The 24,698-nt window shown below is 37.8% G+C and overlaps 1 protein-coding gene across 2 annotated transcripts; it reads right to left on the bottom strand.

Moving 5' to 3' along the window:
• Positions 1-298: 298 nt before the first annotated feature.
• LOC137385861 (coiled-coil domain-containing protein 171-like) lies at positions 299-24,545 on the bottom strand. Of its 2 annotated transcripts, XM_068072481.1 has the most exons (26): positions 24,422-24,545; positions 14,212-14,320; positions 13,716-13,857; positions 12,342-12,421; positions 11,828-12,002; positions 10,587-10,788; positions 10,243-10,378; positions 9,502-9,594; positions 9,250-9,410; positions 8,836-8,989; positions 8,471-8,677; positions 8,195-8,284; positions 7,850-8,011; positions 7,053-7,274; positions 6,744-6,932; positions 6,137-6,369; positions 5,324-5,580; positions 4,140-4,292; positions 3,726-3,943; positions 3,406-3,588; positions 2,518-2,709; positions 1,789-1,989; positions 1,337-1,591; positions 896-1,020; positions 621-737; positions 299-435 (listed from the first exon to the last, which is right to left on the bottom strand). In XM_068072481.1, exons 2-26 carry the CDS (start codon positions 14,287-14,289, stop codon positions 378-380), a joined length of 4,083 nt encoding a protein of 1,360 aa, XP_067928582.1. In that variant the 5' UTR covers positions 14,290-14,320; positions 24,422-24,545; the 3' UTR covers positions 299-377. The 2 variants fall into 2 exon arrangements, with proteins under 2 accessions (XP_067928582.1, XP_067928660.1); XM_068072559.1 differs by lacking the exon at positions 1,789-1,989.
• Positions 24,546-24,698: the final 153 nt, after the last annotated feature.

Below are 24,698 nucleotides of genomic sequence, written 5' to 3'. Positions count from 1 at the left end.
GCTTACATTAATATATTAGAATATTATATCAATAATTTAATGTTTTATTTATTAATCAATAAATAACTATAACAAACATACATCATTGCTGACTAATACTGTACAAACAGTCAAAAAAACAGCTCTGGATGACTAGGCGGAAAGGAAGCCCTCGCTATCTGTGTGTCTAAGTCTATCTAAATGCTATAAAAGGACGGAATAGCACTTTCGGCAAGATTCAACATATAAATAAAACTGGAGTATATACAGTCAAATTTGTAACCACACAAACATTGCACATGCTAGTAGCAAACCTAAACGTTAAAGTTCAGCACAAAGTTAAAATCAAACATCTAAGCACCCAAAAATTGGTAATTATCACTGTGATTGTTGTCCAACTATCGCAAGTCGTGTTTCCTTCGCGAAGGAGCACTTGAGTGATGTCTATATGAGCTGCTGCAATAACAGATAGACTTATATAAATAATAACTTATGTAAGTTTCTGAAGGCTTTAAATCATTCAGCTTGCTAGTTGAAACAACCAAAATGTCACTTGGTGAGACAGCTAAAAAGTACATGGTTGAAAGCAGCCCAAATATCGCTACATATACACCTCTGTAAGGACAAGTTGTCTCACTTACCTGCTTGGTTTCGAAGAGGTTTTGTTAGCAGTAGCTGATGACCTTTTCATGTTTTTAACAGAGCTTACTTCACCATTTGAATGCTCTGGCTCATTACGCACTGATACAAATTCAACACTGCAAAAAGTATAAGCATGCTATTATACCTACTTACCCCAATTCAACGTGGAAAATGGTGGAAATTAGGTTTCGTGAAAATACGCACAACTGTGTTGAAATTTGTGCAGCTGTAGAGAGGAAATTCGTTCATTTGTTCTTATAAAGAAAGCGCTAACCTTTCAAGATCTAAAGATTTATCAAATCGAGGAGTGATGTCTTTATCCTGGTAGTGTCCAAGTCTCGTACTTTGCATGCGACCGTAGTTATCCTCTCCCAGCAGCCCATGGGGGTTGAACTCTGTCTGTATTACGATCAACAATTGATGGGAATATTAAAAGTGAAAATAAATCCTAAGGAAAATACTTAGAGAGATCTATTTCATCCTTATTTTCATTATGCTGTATGAATGGGTGGAGAGCTCACAGCTGAGCTTAAGTATCTTACAGCTTATTAACTCTTAACACAGCAACCTTCTACCCATACTGTAACTTTGGCTATTTGATAGAATAACAATGAACTGCATAGATAGGATAAAGATACTAGCTGCCATATCCATGGGCTTATTATAAATACCAGCTGCCCGATCATTCAGCTAATGCGGTGAATATAGCTCACACCTCTATTGCTGGCACACTGAGCTGACGCTTGCAAGCGGCAGACAACTCCTCCTTCAGTCGAGCAATATGCTCCTTATGTGAAACTATCTCATCATTTATTCCCGTAATGTGGTTGTGAAGAGCCCGCATTGAGTCAGCAAAGCTCACTATCAGTGACTGAACAGCGAGCATCTCCACAGAGGGTTTACAATCAGGCAAGAGACTCTTAGAACTCAGGATCTTGGAGACATCCTTGTGTATTATATCTGGTCGGCACTAGACAAAAAAATCACGCACCCAAACAAATAAATTGACCATGATAAATTTCATTTGCACACAAATCAACACGCAGAAGCAGGCAGCCAGATAAGTACTATATTTAAGCTTGTACAAGGCAATGAGCAATGATAACTTCCTATAGAGTGCTCATTGAGTTATATTCAAAGGATGGAAAGTGATGCATGCTCACTGACCTTGTCAAAGGCTGAAGAAATAGCCTTAAAATAAATACTCAGGTATTCACGCTCCTTGGCTACACATCTGATGGAGTGCTCGGCGTCATACAAATTGTCTTGCAGTTTTGTCTTCTCCAGCTCTAGGTGTGATATACGCGCTTTCAGCTGCTGCAGTGCTTCTGTCCTCATCGCAACATCATCCTTCCTCTCCTCCACAGACTATTAGCCATTTAAAGCAAAACATCACAGCAATCGCACAACAATAGGGATTACATCAGATGTCAGCATCAATCAAGTTTCCACGACTCGGTTAATCCACTAATCCTCGGTTAATCCGTATGTTCGTTTCATCCGCAAAACGGACACAACAAAAATCTGCAAGTCGAGTTTTGTTCCTCACAAATTTTACCAAGTGTTTCATTCTTGCGAAAGACAGAAACGGCTCTTGCGAATGATGCGCAAAAAGCTGCTCAAGCTATTCCATTTTAAACATTTTTCACACATCAGTCATTCTTACTTGGATTTGACGCGACAGGAGTGTGCTAGTATGACCACTGGAGTAAAAATTTTTTATTTTTCTCAATAAATTCGCAACATGTGAATGCTCATCGATCCACTTATCACATGATAACTCAACGCGCACAAATTTCCAAATCCAGATCAACCAAACGATGGAAACGTAGTGACTGAGAAGCCAGCTATTCACTAACATTAAGTATGAGTCCTTGAAACAAACTAGACAAGCACCTTGATGAGCCCCTTTATATGAGCCTCATGTTCTACACGCTGAACTTCCTCTTCCTCTAGTTTTCGGCTCACGTCCTTCAACTTAGCATTCTGTTCATCAAGTAATTGCTGAGCTCGCTTTTCTCGAGCTAGTGTCTGATTCAACTCTTCAACAACTCCATCAAACTGTTCTGCATTTACCATCCTCTCAGCCTAAAAAAATGTTAATTGAAAGTTCAAGGTCACTCGCAAGACAGACTCAAAGACTCCAAGGTCAAGAGAAAAGATGCAGGAGTGTTGGTAAGTGGTGTACATTCAAAGTGAGTCGGTATTTGAGTCAGCAACTTTATTTATGTACACATTTATGAGTGCAAAAACATTTTTCTGCATTTTATGAGAAAAAAACCAAAATAAACCAAAAAAACAACGAGAGTAGTAGAGGCTAGATAAGGCTAACTGTCTGAGCAATGTTTAATGTTATAACTAAGAAGTTAATTAGATGAAACATAAAAGCCATGGAAGAAAGATTTAGTGATATTCATTATAAACCTAGACATCCTTGCATTAGGTATAAACAAATAATTACCTTGATAAGTCATCAGCAAACTCGTGGTGTGATGAGCTTAGCAGTCATATGATACAACAAATTTGTTATTGCGAACACAAGAGAATAAGATGAACAATAATAGTCGGTAAGAATAAAGAGAAGCGCACAATGAACACTGCTCAATCTTAATTCTATACCAGTTTGGTGCATGTTTTTGTTTTAGCTCGTTTAAACAATGATCACTTGGGAGTGTTTCAACTACTTGAACTCTAAAATGGATTCGCAGGCTTTTAATGATTATTTTATACACTAAAAAACGATCAAATAGTAAAGGCTGAAAAAAGTCTACAGGCAAAACTGACCTGGTTACGAAGTACAGCCAACTCCAACTCCATATTCTCAGCTGTTTGTTCAACTCGATGTAACTGTTGTTCAGAGCTCACCAGTGACTTCACTTTGCTTCTCAGTCGTTTTCTTTCGAGTTCGCTGTCGTGTAAGAGCTTGATAAATCCAAGAACTCTCTCTTGCAGATTCGTCAGAACTTGCTGTTAAATACCAGAAATTGATGGTCAAGAATCATGTGACAGAAAGTGATGAATCTAAATGCTTGTATAAGAAAACGGCTCTGCTCAAGCAATAAGTTTCTTAGTACCATTGATATCCAGCAAACCAATGACCTCACCTGAGAAGGCAGAAGCTGAGACTTGTGCTGAAACTCGCAAGAGACCATAACTTCTTGCAAGCCTTTGGAGAGGCGTTTTGCAAGAGTTAGTCTTTCCTTGTGAGGACTGGCAGCAGACATGCTGGCTGATGGTATGTAAATAGATCCAAAGCGCTCAACAAGTTTTTTGAATGAGGTCCGAGATGCTGATATCAAGAGTCCAGACCGACAAACTTTCTCTAAAAAAGTATCAATAAACTAATTAACATAATTTTGTTATATATCCACAAAGGGTCAGCATTGTTCTGACTATGCAGACATTGTTGTACGTCTAAAACACACAATAAACACCATAGCCTGTTTACACATGGAAGCCTGTCAGTGAGTTGGGTAGAATCTACATAGAATTGTAAACACAAAGGAACCAAGTGATACCTTTATCAGAGTATCTTTTCAGTGCATCCATGACTTCTTCAGTGCATGACATCACTGTAGATATCACCTCCTTATTGGACAGCCAGTCAATTATGTCACCTTCTGATAGCAACTCATCGGAATGCTCAGCGGAGCTGTCGCTAGTGTATCCACCTGCAAGTGTATGAAGCAATTTTATGGGACATGCGCAAAGGACACAGTATGCTCACATTCTACATGATTAATATACACAGGAGCCAACATGCTCACACTTTATGCAAACAGGCCGCACAGAAGATAATACGCTCACTGCTTGTACAATTACAAAAATGCATGAGGTCATTTTCACACTAGAAACTAAATCATCGTGATAAACAAATTTCAAAGGAAAGGGCTCCCTGAAAGTACAACCAATATTGCGTATTCTGGCAACGGCAGAATAGCCTTAAAGGTAGGGCCACACGTATCGTGTAATTTCAACTAATCTGGGAAATTCCAATCGTACGAAATTTCTGACCTGCCACACGAAGTTTCCCCACCACGGATTCGTACGAAACTAACTTTCAACTAGCCAATCAGAACGCGGTGATAAATTGAAGCCGATTCCGTTTTAATCTTTCTGGATATGCGCCAAAGAAAACGAACTTCAACATTCAACTAACCTTTTCAACCGACCAATCAAACAACGATTCGTAGGAATTTCTGACGTTTCGTCCAATTCAGGATTCGTTCATCGTGCGCAACCAACGATGGACGAATTCGTCCAAATGTCAATTCGTACGAATCGTTTCGTCCAAATTTCGCCGATTTCGTGAGAATTTTGTCTCATGTGGCCTTACCTTAAGTGTTTTTGAAAATTAATCTAGAAAGATTTCTACGAAAGTGAATCCATCATAATAAACTATAACATAAGAAAACGGAAACGGGCTACGTTTTATTGATCAATCTGCTCAAATGGTCACAGATCATATGGTCAGAGGTCAAATGATCATGGTGATTAAAAGGATGGATTAATTTCGGATCCTTTTCAATGCTTTCCTGAATCCTATGAGTCAGATTTTCAGATTATATTATTGAAGGATTTTTTTCTCTATTATATGCTTGGCTTTGTGTATAAGCTATAAAAAATCCAAATTGGAAAGAATTTCATGGCCTCTAGCAACATTACAAGCTCTCTAGCTTACTAACCCTCTAGCTCAACTTACTCTTCTTATTGGCTGACTTGAGAGAGCCGAGCCAAACAACAGCCTGACTGCTGCCTGAGTCAGTAAAAGTGAACACTCTCTTAGCGGTTTGCTGAAGCAAGCGAAGCCTCCTAACTGCAATGATCGCCAACGCCGCCTGCCTGAACTTGAGCGCTGACCTTCTGGAAGATTGAAGCGCAACACGTGCATTTCCTCCGAGGCTCTCAGAGTTAAGCGTCAGCAGAAGGGTGCACACCTGTTTCTTAAAGTCAGCATACCTGAAAGCCAAGAATAATTACACTCATAGCTATTACATTCATAGCATAAATAAATCACGTGAAATCAGCAAGCACACATTATAACGTAAGGTGCCCAAAAGCGGTCCATTTATTGAAAAGGCTCTGAGACTTTAAAATGAGGGAGCACTCCTTTCATGGAAAATGTTGCAGAACTCTTCTCTTCCTGTTTATCAGATCATCTAGTCGCTTTTGGTGACTGCCTGTCTATCTAAACAATTTGACCTTTTAATAGCAAACAAGGGGTGTTACACAAAGGTCAAAATGAGCTGTCTGCAGGCATCATACACAATTTTCTCGGCTACAAGTGTCACTGACCAGTTTAGCTGTCAGCAAGGATCTTTTTTAGTTGTGCTGGTTAATAGTATCACTGTAATTTACCGACTACGATATTGTGATACAATAAATGACAATAGAGGATAAGAAAATAAACATATTAACCTCATATAACCAACACTTGAAATCATCATGATATAACATATGTGAAAGCCTGAAAGCCTACCCATGGTTTATCATCATCAACAAACTAAATACCTACCTATGAAGTTGGTCTTCTAGAATGTTCCTCTGTTGTGATAGTTGTTTGTTTCTGCCGAGCAGAGGATAGTAGGCCCCAGACATAAGGGCAAGCGCACACAATAGGGAGCTGTTATGTTTTTGCAGCAAACAAATCCTTGTTTTCAGATTAATAGATTCTCTCTCAAATCGCTCAACTGATTCGGACGTTTGACGCATCTGCTCCCAGACTTCATCATATGCCTTTTGTGAGCTCTACAGGACCAATCATGAGACCATTGCTAGTTAACTACTAAACTTTATAAAAATGACTTAACTAATGAGTGACTCATTTTTATTAAGTTACAAAGTTCGCTGTTAAATTGCTTCAGTTACCCTTTTTGTGACAAGAGAGTGAGTGCTGAATAAAGTGATAAAACACAGAATGAGGTATTCCAGAGGCTAGAAATAGCAGATAGTTTTTTCAGAAAAGTGATCCTTGCGAGAGAAGATAACTGAATAGAGCTTTGAATAGCAGCCCCACAATGCATTGCATGTACAACCAGGATGTTGAAAAGAAAAGTTATGACAGCTGCATTGCAGCACCGCAGCTGGCATCGACAGGAAAAATGTTAAGCTAAAATTCTCACCAACTGCTGCCGTTCGTGATCTGCCCGAGCCGTAAGCTCTGTCTGTTTCAAGGCCTCTCTTTCATTCTCCCAGAGCTCTTTATTCTTCTCTATGGTGGATGTGAGGCGAGATACCTCTGCCTCTTTTTCTCCACGTACCCCTTCTAGCTGGCTGTCCTTACACTGCACTTCCTTGTCGAGCTGAGCAAGCTACAACAGGCTCATCACTGAACAGCTGGATATGTAGAACCAATTTAAACTATTTTGGTCAGAACAAACACAAATATCAAGGATTTAGCTGCAAGAAACAGTTTTATAAAAGACACTCACTGCCTCCCTCAGCTGGTGCACCTGAGCCAGCAATGTTACCGTCTGCTCCAACACCATCTCACTCAAGTCATCCCACTTGAACTTTTCAAATGACTGAACCTTGCCTGACTTGCTAGACATGTGGCTGGCAGACAGCGGTACCACGAGTCTTTGGTAGAGGCCATGTATGAATCTCATCTTCTGTTCATCCTTTTCCATGTGTGTCATCTTAGTGTTGGTCAACTGCAGATATAGCGAGTTGAAGCAACTCAAAAAATCTACCAATGGCAGCCTAGTGCCGTCCATCAGAAGATAGAACTGGACCACAAGACAAACAGAAAGTTTGAGGAGACCACAACTACAAACTGTAAAGGAAGCTGCTATTAAATCAAGAACGGCAACCACTATTTGATATCAGTATCAGATCTGACGCATCCATCATGTGTATAGGCCACAGAGGCTTTGCAGTTGAACCTGGTTCACAGATAGTTGTAAAAATTTCAAAAGTTTCCAAGGCTATACAGTTGAAAAGCTAGAGAATTCTAACAATCTTATTGCCTTTGCTCTACAAGTACAACGAGTTAGGAAATCGAAGAAATCCTGTTACAAACTTTACAACTTTTTCTCGATACCCCTACAGCTACACGTCTACGATTGCTGTAGCTATCTGTTGAGTACTCCTTTACTCTGTCTGCCCAGCAATCCTCGGCACATGCTAGTCTGTTTGTCGCTATTAAACTTGACTACTTCATTCGGAATTGTAAGAGAAGGATAAGGCGAGTGCATATTCCCCAAGAATACTAACTAAAAGGGTTTACCTCATCACTCAGACCTGCGTATTTAGCCTGAAGAGAGTCGTACTCCTTTTTAACCGACTGTAGATCATCTTTTAGACTACATCGCCTCTGATCCTGCTCTTCGGAAGACCTTCGCAGAACTTCAAGTTCTTTTGTAGCCTGCGATAAGCTTCTTTGGGCATCCTGAAGGTAATTCAACAACAGTTATGTGATAGCAGTGATTGGCCGGCCATATTGTTCCACAATCAAGAAAGCATCTTCATAGCATCACTTCACAATGCTACAGTTCTTTAAAAATATGTGTCTTGCAATGCGCTGCGCACAATGCTAGATGATGGTGATATCCTTGATAGAAACAAAGCTCACCTCCAGTGCTCTTTCCTTGGCCCACAGTCGATCCGTGTTGTTGCTCTTCTCTTTCGAAACTTCTTCATACAGCGCTGACACTTTTCTCAACTGAAAAACATGTTGTCAGTTTTTATCTGCACACCATCAGCCATCTCTTGCGAATTTCTTAGTACCAGATTACTCACCACACACATTGCAGTAGGAGAATACAACTCACATTGCAGTAGGAGAATACAACTCACACTGCAGTAGGAGATTGCTGTTTATCAATAGTATTTAAAGAATGGAACAAACCTCAGAAGTCGTTTGCTCTAAGTTTTGTTTGTAAATTCGTAGCGTATGCTTTATGGTATCCAGTATTGCACTTGGTGACATCGGCTTAGACTCATCGCTCGATACCTCCCGTGGCAAAGAGCCAGCAGAAGTAGGCATCAAGTCGAAGTTAGCTACTAGCAACTCCAACTCCCTCATACTACCACCATAAGTTTCCTCAAAATATTGCTAAAAGAATAAGAAACACTCGGTGTCACAAATACACGGTTGTGCAAGAACTTTAAACACAGTCATAAAACGCTATGAATACATGGTTAAATGAGTTGTGCTCATAACTGACGAATGAAGCTCTGCACGCACCATCTCCAAGTACAGTGCAAACTGACCTGACGCCGACGCGCCCTGCCCAGTTCTGACTTTAAGTCATCAACATTGCTCTGATGCACATCCAACTGCTGTTTGAGGTTGGTGACGAGAGTTCTCTTATCCGTCAGCTCTGACTGCAGCTGTCGCTGACTCAGCACGTACTCTTTCTCACACCTGCCCCACAGACAGAGACAACATACATGAGAAAATACTTTAAAACTTAGATAATTTTGACTCCGCAGTTACTTTGGAACCCATAAGAAAAGTGTTCACATTAATAATTCACAAATCGTATGACTGAAGCGAGCAAAGAAAAAATAAAATACATGCCGATTATAAAAAATTTTGTCTGAGCAGATGTTAATGCTAGTAACTATGCAAAATTGTTGTATTTTAGTATTATCTAACAAAAAAAGATGCCTAAGACATATTACTTGTCCAGTTTTGCCTTGCTCTCTCGGTGCTGAACTATCTCTTCATTATACGCCTGTTCAAGATCCCGTAGCTGTCCTGTCAGTGTATCCACATTTTCCTGGAGCCCTTCGTTTACACACTTTTGGTGCTCGAGAGAGTTGTGAACATCATTGATCTTCAGCTGCAAACATCAGAACAACAATATATTTCCGAAAATGTCCTCTACAATTCCCTTAAGAGCATGGCTATAGATAGAAATTAAGCACAGCTACCTGCACTAATTCCCCATTGAATTTGGATTCGAGATGACTTGTTTTCTCTGCTTCAATGGACTCAGAGAGCTCTCTGTTCATCTGCTGTAGTGTCTGTAAAACAAGCAAATGCAGAATTCATTCACAACTCATTGATTAAAAGCCAGCAAGCCATGACAGAGGGCCAAAGGTGAGTTGAACGGATAAAGGAGTTAAACTGTTGACCTATGAGGTTGGAGGCTGGAAACAGACTAGAGCCATGAGGTAAAGCTAACATATGGATTTTCTCGTAGGCTCACACATGAAAAACTAAATTGTCACATAATCCTTCGTCATACCATACTGACTCTAGGATTGTTCAAAATGAAATTTTAGATAGCGGATATATATGAATCCAGATAATTGGCAATGATCCGTCATGCAAACCAAAACTGAAAAAGCATTGCAGCCTCATGAAGCTAATGTTATTCTCTTTTCTGGCATATAGTTGCACAAATTAATGTTTAGCAAATAAACAATGTCAATAACACAATAGTGTAGAAATAAAGTAAAAACTGCATTGACTAAAAATAAACTAACAAGGAAAACTCGAGGGCAAGTCGTGCATTGAGCAAAACAAATGATATTCAATGTCAACACCATTCCTGTGTTAGCTCCAAAACGATGCCTAGCAACATCAGAACTTTACTTTGCTGACTGCATGACCAGCGAGTAATTCAACTAGTTCTATAAGCCCACTACAATTAGGAGAGTTGAACAAACCTCTATCTCAATTCTGTGCTCTCGCTCCGTTGCTGACAAGGATTTTAACTCGTGATTGGTATCTGATAGGTGCTTTCTCATCTTCTCAAACTCAACCTTTAAGTCACTGAACTCAGACCTGTGTTGTTGTATGGTTCTGCCAAAAGATAATAACCATTAATGTAGTTCACGTTAGTTACCTTTGGCCAAAAAGCCTTACAAACATAGTCGCAAGACAGAGAGCCCAATCATGGCATACAAACACGCATTCAGACCTTCACACCGAGCCATATTGAGCCACAGAGGAACTTCAGGCCATGCCATAGTAAGTATTAATGGGCCAAATAACCAGGTAGAGAGCTCACTCTTGTTGCTGCCGGACAACCTCACTTAGAGAGTTGCGTTCAGATAGTACACTCTCCTGCTCTTGCACCGTCTCTCTCAAGATTCTATCACGGTCAGCAACTGTTTCTTGGAGTCGTGTCATCTCAGCCTGTCTCCCCCTCTCAATACTGTCTCTCTCTACTTCCAGTGTCTGAATCCGAGTTTTCGCCTCACACAGCATCTCTACAGTAAGTTATCAGGAATTGGGTCATCAAAAAAGGTGTCAACTGGAGAAAATAAAAAAGTTTTTCTTTTAAGCGCCACTTCAAAGGAGTCATCCTCATCAAAGGTATTAAGATAGAGAAAATGAATCTATGAATAAAAATATCCACAAAAGTTATCAACTTACAACTCAATTTTTTCAAATAAAGTTTAAGCATTCCTGAATGTCACACGTCTAGTTACACTGTTCTATCGCTAGTTAGTCAGAGTCCTTATGTTCACATTTCCTGTGACAGAGTTTTCTTTATCATTTCATATTATCAAGCATTAAAAACGGGTGTAAAAAACTAAACTAAAAGCGGTGTAAAAACAAGTTTTGAAATTTATTATGTAATTGTACAAACATGCAAAACAAGATTCATGCGATACTGTACTAAGATATAGATTCATTCTTTGTAAAGCCACTTTTACTACAAGTGTAAAGGATGGATCTATGTTGAATTTATAGAAGTTGACTCAGTACTGTTTGTACATTCACCTTGCATACATGAAATAGTAACATAACTGAAAACCATCTTTTTGTGACTTTCAAATATTATGTATAAATTTTACATATTTGTATTCAATAATTTTTTTTAACCGGAAACAACATTCAATCTCAAATTAACGGTTCACTATTTTATTCAAATGTATATATGGAAACTTCTATATAACTAATAAAAACCAGCAAGTCGTCATTTGCTGTTTGATGGCTTATCAAATGAGAAACTAACAGTATCCACAATTGGCTAGATATCTGAGTACTCTTACAGCTAGTAGTTTAAGAAGAATAGTTTTAACAATGCCTGCTTCCACTAGAAATTGTTCTTCTTCCAAAAACAGGTCTATAAAAGCATAACTCTAATAGGGTCCCAGTGAGTGACACATTATAAAGTATTGATAACGGCATCTTGTGGAGTGAGAAGACAGTGTTGGCGACACCCTATAAAACAGTTTACTACAGGGTTCTAAGGATCGTGACAGAATGTAATGGAAACCGACGACAAAAACAACTCAATACCTTCCAGCTGCTCAACAGTCTCAGCATTCTCCTGTGACTTGCTGGTTGATGATTTTTGTTCATTCTGCATCTGCTTCCTTGCCCGGTCGAGCTCAAATTCGAGTTGTTCTGTGAGCTCACCTTGTCTTTCAAGCCTCGCCTGCAGCGCCGCATTTTCAGTTATAAGCCTGCATGTCTGCAAAAATTACAGCTTTTCAGCCTCTTGCTTACAGTTGGGACTGTTTAGTACTACATTAAGACAAGGCACTGACAGCCATAAAGTGAAAAATGATCAAATTTACCCGCAAGAATTGACCAGCCTCTGTATATAGTTCACAGCAAATTTGCTATGAACAAATGGTGTCAAACAACAGCTGAAACTAATCTTTCAGTCCTCAACAAGGACTATGTTCAACCAAGATCAAAGTACTATGACTTACTAACTACGCGTATCTACAATCCTAAACTGAATGTGATACTAGTAGTTGGGCAAGGCTTGCTCAGTTATCATTGTATACTGTACTGTTCTACCTACCTCTTCATTAAACTTAGCGGCTTGCTCAAACTTCTCCTTGTTTGACATGGTAAGCTTTTTTCTAAAACTTAGCGACGCCTCTAAAAGAAAACATTAACAGTGAAACATCTTCAAGTGAGCAATTGAGATGTTTACAAAAACACTGTAACTTGAGCTCGGCGTATTTGGAGGGATTCAGTCAATATGTGGATAGAACTTAGTCATATTATTTCACTACTATTTTATTGCAACAAGATATGATAGCATCTTAGTACTGTATTCACTCTTTTCGATACATTACAAGATTCACATTTTTTCTAGCTTAGCATACCAGCCACCCGCAGCTTCAATTCTTGCTGTTGAAGTCTTGAAGTGTTAAAACCTCTCCCTCAGATTTCCATTGGTACAAAAATAGCTAAACTGAATGAGAGATGTACTCATAACTGTCAGTAGAAATTTTAAACTTTTGCATTTGCATGGTCAGCAAAATGAGCATGTGCATGGTCTTAATAAAACAGAACATTTTTGATCTGGATGCCTCGTCTTTCACATGTTTTCTTTATCACACCTAGAAGCCTAGAGTAGTTTGGAGAGTTCACAGTGTCACCTCTCCGGCCAAGAATACAGCAAACATATCAGTTTGATGACTTCGATCTCTGAGACTTTAGTTGTGTAACTGGAAAAACCACAACCTACCATTCCAGTGATAGTGATTTGACTTATGCTCACAACGAAACTCCTGAGTTTCATATCTTGCGGCCATTTTGCCATGAAAGCCCCTCTCACAATCTTTTTACATACTCGCTGGCAGTCATAACACATGGGCTGACTAACACCCAACATGTGCTACCTTCGTTGCCTATTTTTCAAGAATAATATAATTGTGTGCAGTTCCATGTGATAAGCTCATACTCTTAAATGCTCTAGCTACAAACAAGTCTTTCTACCTAAGCTATCGCCTTTGAAGTTGTCTCATCATCACGTCTTTTTGACTTTTTTGTATTTGTTAAACCATCGATTAGACCTTTTTTCAATGTTGTCTTTTCTTTCATTCTATTATGTATGACGCTGTTTCACCTCATGCAGCTGTCAGAAATCATATAAAAGCTTCATGTTCAAGTGGTAAACACATTCGTAGTTTGCCAGGCATCTTGAATTTAAGTATATCCCAAGCTTAAATCACTATATTTTCAGACTTTGATGGATGAAACCATAACTCCCATTTGTGAAGTATGCACAACCCTAAGGAGCTAAATGAAATAGAGAAACTTTATGATGAAATTCCCATAAGTGACAGGTCCTCGAATATGAAAGCTACATTAGACCAAAAAGGCTTGGTCATTTACGGCCAGTTCCTATGGTCCCTATAACAAAATTATAGTAAAAAGTACTTACCCCTCTCAGCAGCCAATTCAGCCTGATGCTGCCCTAGTTGAGCCTGTAGACTTTTTAGCTCTATGTGTCTGTCAAATGTGTCATTCAAGTTAGCTTTGTAGAACGCTGTCTTCCGTCTCCCTGCAAGACCTTGGTGCAAGACCTGAAACCAATGTAAATAGTGATATTGTCATTATTTTTGTATTACAACCAAGTAACGATTTTTGCGATTCTCTGATAATTTAATACTTAAACCATCTTCTTTGCATATATTAGTACATAAAGAAAATTACAAATGACCCCCAGATCACAACTGCAGTAACATTTGAAATATCTGTATGAAAATATGGTATTTTACCATCTTAGATGCTCTACCTACAGTCAGACAGTCACCTATCAAATTTCATCAAATCTACCTATCAGATTTGAGCACAAAACCTACACGATATTTGTTGAAAGTCATCAATATATGTACAAAACAATATATGGTATTCCCTAGAAATATATTTAAACAAACCTCATCATCAGAAGAGCTCAGTTGGGAACAACTCACAGGACTGTCACTGTCTGCTGTCATCTCCCCTACACTAGACATTTTCTTGTAGGGTAGCTAGACTAGTGCAGAACTACAAAAGACGCAAACAGGAATGTCGAGACTTACGTTTAAATATCAACTCGTCTGACTACCGATGCATTCGGCTACCAACTTGTCCAACTGTCGACTTAGCTGACTTGTCCGACTATTACCTAACCTTCCGATTAGCCACTTATTTAATTCCTTACTCATATAACTCCCTACTTTTCCAACCCTCAATCAGTCCAGCTTTTTACTTATGCGATTGCTTACTCATCGGAATTCTTACTTAACCAGATCTTTCTCATATGTATTTTTACTCAACTGATTTGCTACCTACCGATTCGAATACCTACTCATCCAACACTGTACTAGTTCGACTCAACTCACCTAGCTCTCTCTCTCTCTAGTCATTAACTACAACCTACCGTAAACTTTCTCTTTTTCAACCCTTCCCCTATAGTGGTGTTTTATTAGAGACGTCGTTCACATAGAGGGAAGCATTGCATTTTTTGAATGGCTCGCCAGAACTTGAGGAGCTATATTTAACCCTTTTACAGGCCAAGCTAATGTCATCTATATTTTGCACTCTCTTTCGAGCGGAGCGACATTAAACCTTCACAATGCAATAAATCTGCTATAACTTACCTCCAACTTATCGTAGATATCTAAATAAATATGCATGATAAACCTGAGAAATATCTTCACCAGCTGATATCTATTGCTTGCAATTAACATACGATAATCTTATAGCTTGCATTGCAATTTGAAGGCTTATTTTTATTTTATAACTACATTTAACAATGTTGCATAAAAGCTCATTGCACACAATGTATTTGCTAGAGTATGTAGCCAAAACTGGCTTGTCATATGCAGTAGAAAAAGGGTCATTAGCATCGATCCATTGTAAGCTGAGTTTACATAATCGCAATGATGCTATCAAATAACATGCCGTAAATCTGCAAATTTATAAGTTAAATAATAATAATTTATCAAATGCTACAAATATATATTCAAGAACAAGTGACATAAACAAACCATATTTATGATGCATGCAGAAACAAAAATTAACATTTTTGAAACAAAATATTTGCTCGGCTAGTTTTGTTCTGATTACAGCTTTATTTGAATCCATTCTCTACCTTTTTCCAGCTTTTCAATACCTTCCACAGTGTCTGCTGACCTCAAATCTTCTTCTGCACTGCTGAACTAGTTGATATTAGCATCCAAACTATTTTTTAGTAGAGCAAAACTTTTACGCGTTGCTATTTGGAAAAGTTTGATAAAATAATGATAAACTTTATAGTCGCATGAGCTCTAAACACAAGTTGTGTAGCCTGAAAATAGTAGTAAAGTGAACACCCGATTTACGACGTCCCTGTTTAATGGTTTTTTCGCCTTACGATGTTTTTATGTTCCCTCCCTATGACTTTTTTGCCAATAAGAGAGAGACACCAATAAAAATGTTTCTCGAAATTCAAATTGGGTGGTCAGTGTGCTGAATATGTCGGAATAATGAAGATGCCGATAAGCTATTCGATGAAATCCCAACCATAACGCCTAAAAAAAATACGATTCTCTCTCCCTTCATCCCTCTCTCTCTATGTTCAGCATTCTTCGTGCCTCGTAAATGCCTGATAATGTGTGAGTGAAAAGAAAGTTGGTGAAAAGGAAGCAAAAGTGAACAATTATTGTGCGTTTCAGTGTTTGATATAATATTTACTATAAACCTTAATTAATTATGCATATATAACTACATATATAACTTTAATTCGTTAGCCATGGGTCATAAGATTGATAATGACATTAAAGGAAGAAGAATCATAACCATAGTCATAAGCTGATTATGATCACTGAATACACTATAGTTACTGTAAGTAATTATAATTACTAAGGTTAATATACTATTTTGTTAATAATTTTTAATATGTACAGAACGTATATAAAATTTTGATGTTTTTCCAGGGGTGTTTGCATTAGATAATTACTATGGGTTTCTATACGACACCTACATGCTCTCTATAATGTTGTATGGTGGAGGGTCCACTGTACAGATTCCATCAAAATTGTAAACCGTTTTTCTTATACAGTAGATGCTCCTACAACGTAAATAATCCATTCCAGGAACATTTACATTATAGGGATTTTACGTTATACGAACAGTAAAATACAAGTAAATTGCCTAATCCATTCGAAGATCTTTTCAAACTCACCCCTTTGGCCATACAAAAATAAAAAACTAGACTCGACTTTTTAATTTGTTGGCTGTATCGTAACTGCAATATTATTAGTTTGCATTGACACCTTGTTTTCTTTTCCTGATTAATTTCACTAGTTTTATTGACTATGATTGCTGTAATTTTACAATAAGTTGATGGGGAACACACATATTCTACATCGATTTACAGCGATTTGTTCATTTTTTCTAGACAGTGATATATTCTGGAAAGTAAAATTAATAACGAATATTTTATACATTACAATGAAGCAAAACAAACATGTATTTTACTAAAAAAGTGTGGTGTCTACCTGTTCGCTGTCTTTTGTACTCAGGGGTTAAGGTTAGGATAAAAGATAACTTTCGGCCATACTTTCAACTCGTGACATTCAGATTGGTGGACCGACGTTGTAACGCCCACACCAATTGATCGCCTTTAAGTATTTATTAACTGTTGTGCAGCTACCTAATCTCTGTTTTGTCGACACATGCGACAAACTAAAATGTCATGGAAACTGTATATAATAGATAACACTATAAGATATATAGATAACACTATACATACGTAGTTTTTCTCACAAGTGCCGCAAGATATGTTACCATTCAAATCAAATTTGAGAAGTTGTCTCTACTCGAAACTTTACATTATACGGAATTTTTTACGTAGTACGAAACAAAAACTTCGCATAAATTTTTTACGTTATCTGGAACTTACATTATAAGAAGTATGTTATACGAGCATCTACTGTACGTCAAAGTATCAATATGGCGTTTAACAAGGAACTACGATTAGTCTGATACAGTTATTAGTTATTTCTATGGCAGTGCTTTTAAAGTTTTTAAGAAAAACCGTAAGCTTTGGAGTTAGAAAACGGACTTCGATACGAACAGCAACCATAAAAGAATTAATCGTTAATGATGTAACCGAGTTATTATTAGCACCATTTTGTGGATACGTTTCCATTGATCACTCGCTATTATGGGTTTGTAAGGATCCAAGAATGTCAAAGCAGTGGTCAAATAGAGGTGTCGTTGGATTAAAGGGTGGCACTCTATTGTTCAAACCTTTTCCTATAGTGACAGCTAAATAGAGGTGGCAGCCAAATAGAGGTAGCAGTCCAATAGAGGTTTTACAGTATGGCATACATTACTAACATTACAATCGATAAAAACACACATCTGCTATTACGTAACAGTAGCTAGAAATTTAAAAATAATGAATTCAAAATGTAGCCAGTACTAGATATATCATTTAATCTAAAAGAAAAGACAAATATAGAACATCATTTTCCAAAAACTTTCGCTTTGCGCCTACTGTTTGTTCAGAAATATGCTCATCAAATCTTAGGTTAGATTGTAACTGGACACCAAGATAACGTGTATTTTCTACATGGTCTAGAACTTGATCACCAAGAGCGTATTGTGGCAGGCTATTACTCTACTGTTATTAAAGCCGATAACGTGACACTTAGTTGCATTGAAGTTCATCTTCCATTTATTTGCCCATTGTTGCAGTGAATAAATTGTTTTTTTTTAAACGATTTTCCTTAGTTGTGTTGTTGACCACTTGGTAAATCGAGTGTCATCTGCAAACAGACTTACTGAGCAGTCTATGCAATCTGGGAGGTCATCGATGTACACTAAGAAGAGAGGAGGCCCTAATACAGATCCTTGTGGTACTCCTGAATTCACAGACAGAACAGTAGATTTAACTTCATTGAGCATCACACATTGATTTCGCTCAGACAAGAAGTCATGTATCAATGTTAACAGATAACTGTCAATATCTTGTATAGTAGAGAGTTTTTGCATTAGAAGCTCATTAGGTACCTTGTCAAATGCTTTTGTGAAATCAAGTACAACCGCATAAATGTTGTTTGATGCCTCAGCTGAATATCATATGTCATGTAGAGTTCCACAAAGCTGGGTTTCGTGGTTGTTATATATTCATTATGTAACACGTTTGGGATAAAGAACCACAGGTTAAATGACTACGGCTTAGGCGACTAGGAGACACGTGACCCCCTTGGATATATAGTGGCTGGAGACGAAGCTGAAAGCCTCTTGTAATCTTGAGTTCACGGTGAGTGATTAATTGCTCCCTGAGCAATATAACATGGCGTCGTAGACAGTCTTGTTCGGGGAGATTTGTGATCGGTGATAATTTATTATATTGTGATATATAACTAGTGATATCGGCGATCGATAGTGGTGATACAGTGGTTAGTGATTTTCCGTGGTGTGTTTTCTGTGATAAGTGGGTGATACTATGCAAGGTGAGTGGTGATTACAGTGTTATAGAGGTTCCAAAGAGTGTTCGGAGGTAAGTGTAAGCTATTTTTAATATGGCTAAAAACTTGAATTTTAATGATTTTCTGAAACTAGTAATTAGTAGCGACGATGTTGGTGGTTCATGAAAAAATTGGTTAGCTGAGTTTGATTTAAGTGTTGAAATGATCACACTGAGATTAGGTGAAGAAAAAGTTACAGTAGATGGCATTGAAGAAACTGTTGATGTATTTAGAGGTAGAATGAAATTAGTATCTTTGTTGAATGCCGTGGGTAAGGCAGGTAGAGCAGCTTTGACATCTTTAGGTTTTGATCAGAAAAGTGCAACTTCTACATACGAGGGAGCCATGGAACTTTTGAAAACTGTTTATGAATCTGAAGGAACTGTTTATGTTAAAACAATGAAACTTGTAACAGCTAGTCAGGCTATAGGAGAAAATAATTATTTATTACAAATTGAAGATTTAAGTAGAAAAATGACTTTTGGAACTGAACATGATGCTTTGAGACAAAAATTTGCTTTAGCTATTGCAGTAAATGGGTTGAGAGAATCTTCTCTTCGATACCAGTTGATGCAACAAAATGACTTGAATTGGACTACGTTTTCAGGTATCTTGAGAGCTAAAAAAATAGCTAGAGATTCAGAAAGAGCTATGGAAACTGTTAAGGCAGGCAATTTTAATGTGAAATTGGAAGTAGATGCAGTAGAAAACAAATCAGAGGGTAAGAATAATCAATTTAAATTTGACTCTGATTCGGAGAATGAGAAAGAAATGAATAGAGTATCTTCTAGAGATAAATATAAATCTAGAGGGTATGGTAAGGATATGAAGTCAAGTAAATACGATAAAGATTATAGTAAAGATAGAAGAAGCTCTAGGGACTATAGTAGTTCATCTAGGGATTCTGTTAGAGAAAGACCACTTGAATGGCATAGGAGAAGTAGAGATAGGTATTCCTTGAGGTGATATGATGATAGATCTAGCAAAAACTCTAGACGGTATCCATCTCCAGGGGCAGATAAATGCTATGGTTGTGGATGAGAGAACATGAAATCAGATTTTGTCCAGAGGTAAGATGTTTTTTTGTGCTTCCAAAGGGCACACAATTAAGGACTGCAAGTTACATAAGAGTCAAAGGAGAGATAGGTACGAAAGTAGTGGAAGTAGTGAAGGTAGAAGAAGTCCTACTCCCAGAGTAAGGTTTTCTGAGTCTAGTAATAGCAGCTGACTAGACGAGAAATTTGTCAGAAATTTATATGTAAATGGTAAAGATATGGAATTTACTTTTGACACAGGAGCCGATGTGTCCACTCTGACTGAAAAAGCTAGTAAAAAGGTTTTATTGGTTTGAAGTTAAAAGAACCCGAGCAAATTTTGAATAGAGCTGATGGAAATAGACTGAATGTTTTAGGAGTAGCTGATGTAGCTATTAAAAGTGCTGACAGAGCTATTGATACTTCCGTTTACATACTTGAAGGTACTAGAAGAAATCTTTTAGGTATGCCCGAGATTAAGAAGTTGAATTTGTTGGCAGTTATTAATGCTTTGTGTGCAACCGAATTTGACCCCTTGAAGGAATTTCCTAAGACTTTCGAGGGACTAGGAACAATGCCTGGTATTTTCAGTATTGACTTAAATAGGAATGCTGAACCTGTTAGATTGTACGCACCTAGGCCTATTGCAGCAGGTTTGTGTAAAAAAGCTAAAAGAGAAATTGATAAAATGTTGGAAACTAAGGTCATAGAACCTATAGAAAAGGAAACTGGTTGGTGTTCTGGTCTTACTATTGCTCCAAAACAAGGTGGTAAGATTAGAATGTGTGTAGATTTGACCAATTTGAATAAATGTGTTAGAAGGGAAGTATATCCCTTACCTAGGATATCAGACATGTTGAGTAAATTGTCAAAAGGAGTTATGTTTTCGAAACTTGATGCTAACTCTAGATTTTGGCAAGTTAGACTTGATAAGAAATGCAAGGAATTAACCACTTTTGTAACCCCACGGGGTAGATTTTGCTTTAAGAGAATGCCTTTTGGGATACCTTCAGCCCCTGCATTTTTTCAGAGGGAAATGGAAAAGATATTGAAAGGTTTAGACGGAATTGTATGTCTGATGGACAACATTTTAGTTTACGGGAAAACTGTAACCGAACATTGGCAACGTTTACATAAAGTTTTGAAAAGAATTGAGAAGTCTGGAATAACTTTGAGGAAAGAAAAATGTGAATTTGGATGTACCGAGGTGAAGTTTTTAGGACATTTGGTTAGCAGTTCTGGTATTAAACCAGACCCAGGTAAAATAAAAGCTATAGTTGAGATGAAGCCTCCGAGGAGCAAAAAGGAGGCCAGGAGATTTACGGGAATGGTTAATTATATGATGAAGTTTAATAAAAGGTTAGCTGGTTTATGTACCCCTTTTTTATGGAGTAACTGGTAGTAAATCGGAATGGTTTTGGGGTCCTGACCAACAAGAAGCTTTTGAAACTGTTAAGAAAGAAATTTCTAATAGTCCAGTACTATGTACTTTCGAGATAAATGCTAAACATAGAGTTTCCGCTGATGCTAGTAAAAATGCACTAGGTGCAGTTCTGCTACAGTATAACAAAGAAGGTGCGTGGCAACCTGTAGAATATGCTTCTAGGAAAATGACTGAAACTGAAGGTAGATATACCATGGTCGAAAAGGAAGCTTTAGCTATGACATGGGCATGTGAGAAGTTTGATTACTAATTAGTTGGTAGAAAATTTGAAATAAAAACTGACCATAAGCTTTTAATTGCGATTTTGGGCGAAAAGGATTTGTCTAAACTACCTGTAAGGGTACAACGTTTTAAGTTAAGACTAATGAGATATGACTACGATATTTTCCATACTCCTGGGAAAGATATGTTTATTGCTGATTTGCTTAGCCGTCTGAACAGTGGTGCTGTTTGTGATGAGGTAAGTAAAGCTGTTTGTAATAAGGTAGAAGCTTATGTTAACTCGATAGTTTCCTTTTCTGCATATGGGGATGTTAAAGAAGAGAAACTTAGAGAAGAGGTTAGTAAAGATTCAGACGCTCTCAAGTGTATAGAGTATTTGTATTCTGGTTGGCCATCTGAATTGGATGGTTTTAGTAAAGAACTGATAGGTTTATATGGATCTAGAGAGAGATTAAGTATTTATAATAATATATTGTTATATGCCTCTAGGCTGTACATTCCTAAGTCATTGAGACCACAGTATTTGGAAATTTGTCATGAAGGTCATCAGGGCATAACAAAATGTCGTAGACGAGCTCAACGTCATTTTTGGTGGCCTGGTTATAGTAAGGAGATTGCAGATTATATAAATAGATGTAATGTGTGCATTATGCAAAGTCAAGTCAAACACCAGCCCATGTATGAAGCAGAAATGCCTTCTAAATCATGGGAGGTGATAGGTTCGGATATACTTGTGTTTGATAACGAATATTATCTAATATTATTATCTATTTTATCTATTATCTATTATTCGAGGTGGATAGAATGTCTGCATATAGAATCTCAAACTGCTAAAGAGATAATTCGAGTACTCAAGTATCTGTTTTCTCGATTTGGTATACCGAACGTTATCAGGTCTGATAATGGAACTTGTTATGCTAGTAAAGAATTTAAAAACTCTGGAGAGAAAATGGGGATTCATTTTAACTACTAGTAGCCCACAATATCCTTGTTCTAATGGTTTAGCAGAAAGTGCCGTGAAAATTGTTAAAGGATTATGGGAGAAATGTCAAGATAAAGATGTGGCTCTGTCTGCGTATAGGACTACACCTTTGGCTTCGGGATATATACCAAGTGATTTGATTTTTGGCCGAGCTATTAGATCAAATTTGGGTTTCCCATATGAAAGTGATGTAGACTATGAACTGTTTGAAAAAAATGAAGTTAGACATAAAAAGAAAATTAAGAGACAATGAGATAAGAAGTATAGAGTTTCAAAGTTAGACGAGTTAAAACCTGGTCAAATGATTTATGTAAAAGCTCCTACTGATGTAGGTTCCAAAAGTATAGTTTTGAGAAAGGATAAATCCCCTGAAAGTTACTGGGTTAATGTAGGCATGAGTGAAATACGTAGAAATAGGAAACACTTGTTTTTGTTGAATTCTGATGACGTATATACATCATCTGAGAATTCTGATGATAATTGTCTTCTCTTGTCTAGTTAATCGTCAAAAGAGTGCAACTCTGAAATAGTAGAAAGTACTAATGATTTATCTGAAGGTCAGGAGGACATGATTCCAGATTTAGAGATCCATGAACAGGGAGAGGATACACCTGGTGTTGCTGAGTATGTGGAGGAAACTCTTGGAGTTGGTAAACACGAGGGGGAAACTCCTGTTGTTGATGAGAGAGATGTGCCAGGAAATAGTAATGATTTGCCTAGAAGAAATTCTAGAAGTGAATTTGTGCCTGTTAGTAGAGAACCAGTTGTCACTAGCTCAGGTCGAGTTAGTAAGCCACCTCTAAAATATGGTATGGAGTATTATAAATAAATTTGTTACTGCTACTCCTAGTAGAGATACTAGAAAGGAGAGTAAGGTTGAGGAATCCAAAGAGGAGGTCCAACCTGAAAGCTCCATTGAGAGTGTAGAGGAAGGGATTGAGATAGCAGTGGCAATGACGATCAGCTTGCTGTTCTGAGCCAAAATTTACAGGTAGCCCGGTTGCAATGGATGTGGAACCTAGAAAGACCGATTGGTACAGGGAGAGTGGTTGTGTGGAGGAAGATGAGTTGTTAAATGGTTAAATGAAGACGCGTAAGTAAACAGAATAATGGGTGAGTAAAAATTTATATACACACATCTGATCTTGGACTTGGTAACTGTGAAGATGACTTAAGGCTCTTGTGATTATCTAACCAGCTTGGCTTGATAACCCTGCTTGATTGGATTTAACACATGCTTGATAGGAGATTACTTATTTTGCTAATAGTGGTTGCGCTCAGGTGAACCTTGAGAGTATCGAAATTAGAATTTGTATTGGATTAAGCGTTGTGGTTTTGAAAAAAAGGGCATGTTATATATTCATTATGTAACACGTTTTGAATAAAGAACCACAGGCTAAATGACTACGGCTTAGGCGACTAGGAGACATGTGACCCCCTTAGATATGTAGTGGCTGGAGACGAAGCTGAAAGCCTCTTGTAATCTTGAGTTCACGGTGAGTGATTAATTGCTCCCTGAGCAATATAACAGTGGTAAAACTTGATGCAAAGAATGAGCCAAACACTGCTGTTGGTGCAAGACGTGATACAAAATTATTGAAATTTCAAGCACTTGAAAATGGCTTTTAAAACTCCGATGCATACCTGCCAACTATCACGCATTGGGCGTGAGACTCACGCAATCACCCCAAAAAATGTAAATGCATGAGATTTTTGCCCCAATTCGCACAATTTTATATATACTATCATTGATACATCAATTGCCCCAAAATCAAATCTCAAGCATTGCCCCACTCTTGGGTTGGCAGGCCTGCTCCGATGAGACGATCTACCAATTAAAATCAGTCTTGCCAAAATAAAAAAAAACAAAGAAAAGATAATCTTTGACTTATCTAACTAATGCAACACTTATGAACTAACTAAAAAATTACGATTTTAACAGAGCATTTGTCTAATACAAACTGGTGTATGAACTCTGCCGGTTCACTGTTAACAATGTAGATCTGAATCCTCGAGGTAAGCTTCGCTGTACAGGCAAGTTTAAATAATGTGCAATTTGCTATTGTTTATACCGGATATCAAACGCGAGCATTTTGACTTTATACGCTGCTCCCATTGGTCAGAAAGCGGTTTGCGATGCCATAGAAGTAGAACTGCATAGACATTAAAAGTTTGTGTCACGTAACAATAACTGTGTACGGTTTTGTGCGAGGACAACTCTTATAAATATGCAACAACA

The sequence above is a fragment of the Watersipora subatra genome, chromosome 1 (assembly GCF_963576615.1).
Source record: "Watersipora subatra chromosome 1, tzWatSuba1.1, whole genome shotgun sequence".
NCBI classification, from domain to species: Eukaryota; Metazoa; Bryozoa; class Gymnolaemata; order Cheilostomatida; family Watersiporidae; genus Watersipora; species Watersipora subatra.
The sequence above is the reverse complement of the archived record's forward strand: the minus strand, read 5'-3'. Positions and strand labels throughout refer to the sequence as shown.

Coding starts and splice junctions, on each gene's coding strand:
- LOC137385861 (XM_068072481.1), bottom strand. CDS start 14,289: ATGTCTAGTGTAGGGGAGATGACAGCAGACAGTGACAGTCCTGTGAGT. Junction 8,285..8,470: donor TAGAGCAAACGACTTCTGAG/GTTTGTTCCATT, acceptor CATGTTTTTCAG/TTGAGAAAAGTGTCAGCGCT. Junction 1,990..2,517: donor ATATAAAGGGGCTCATCAAG/GTGCTTGTCTAG, acceptor AATGGCTAATAG/TCTGTGGAGGAGAGGAAGGA.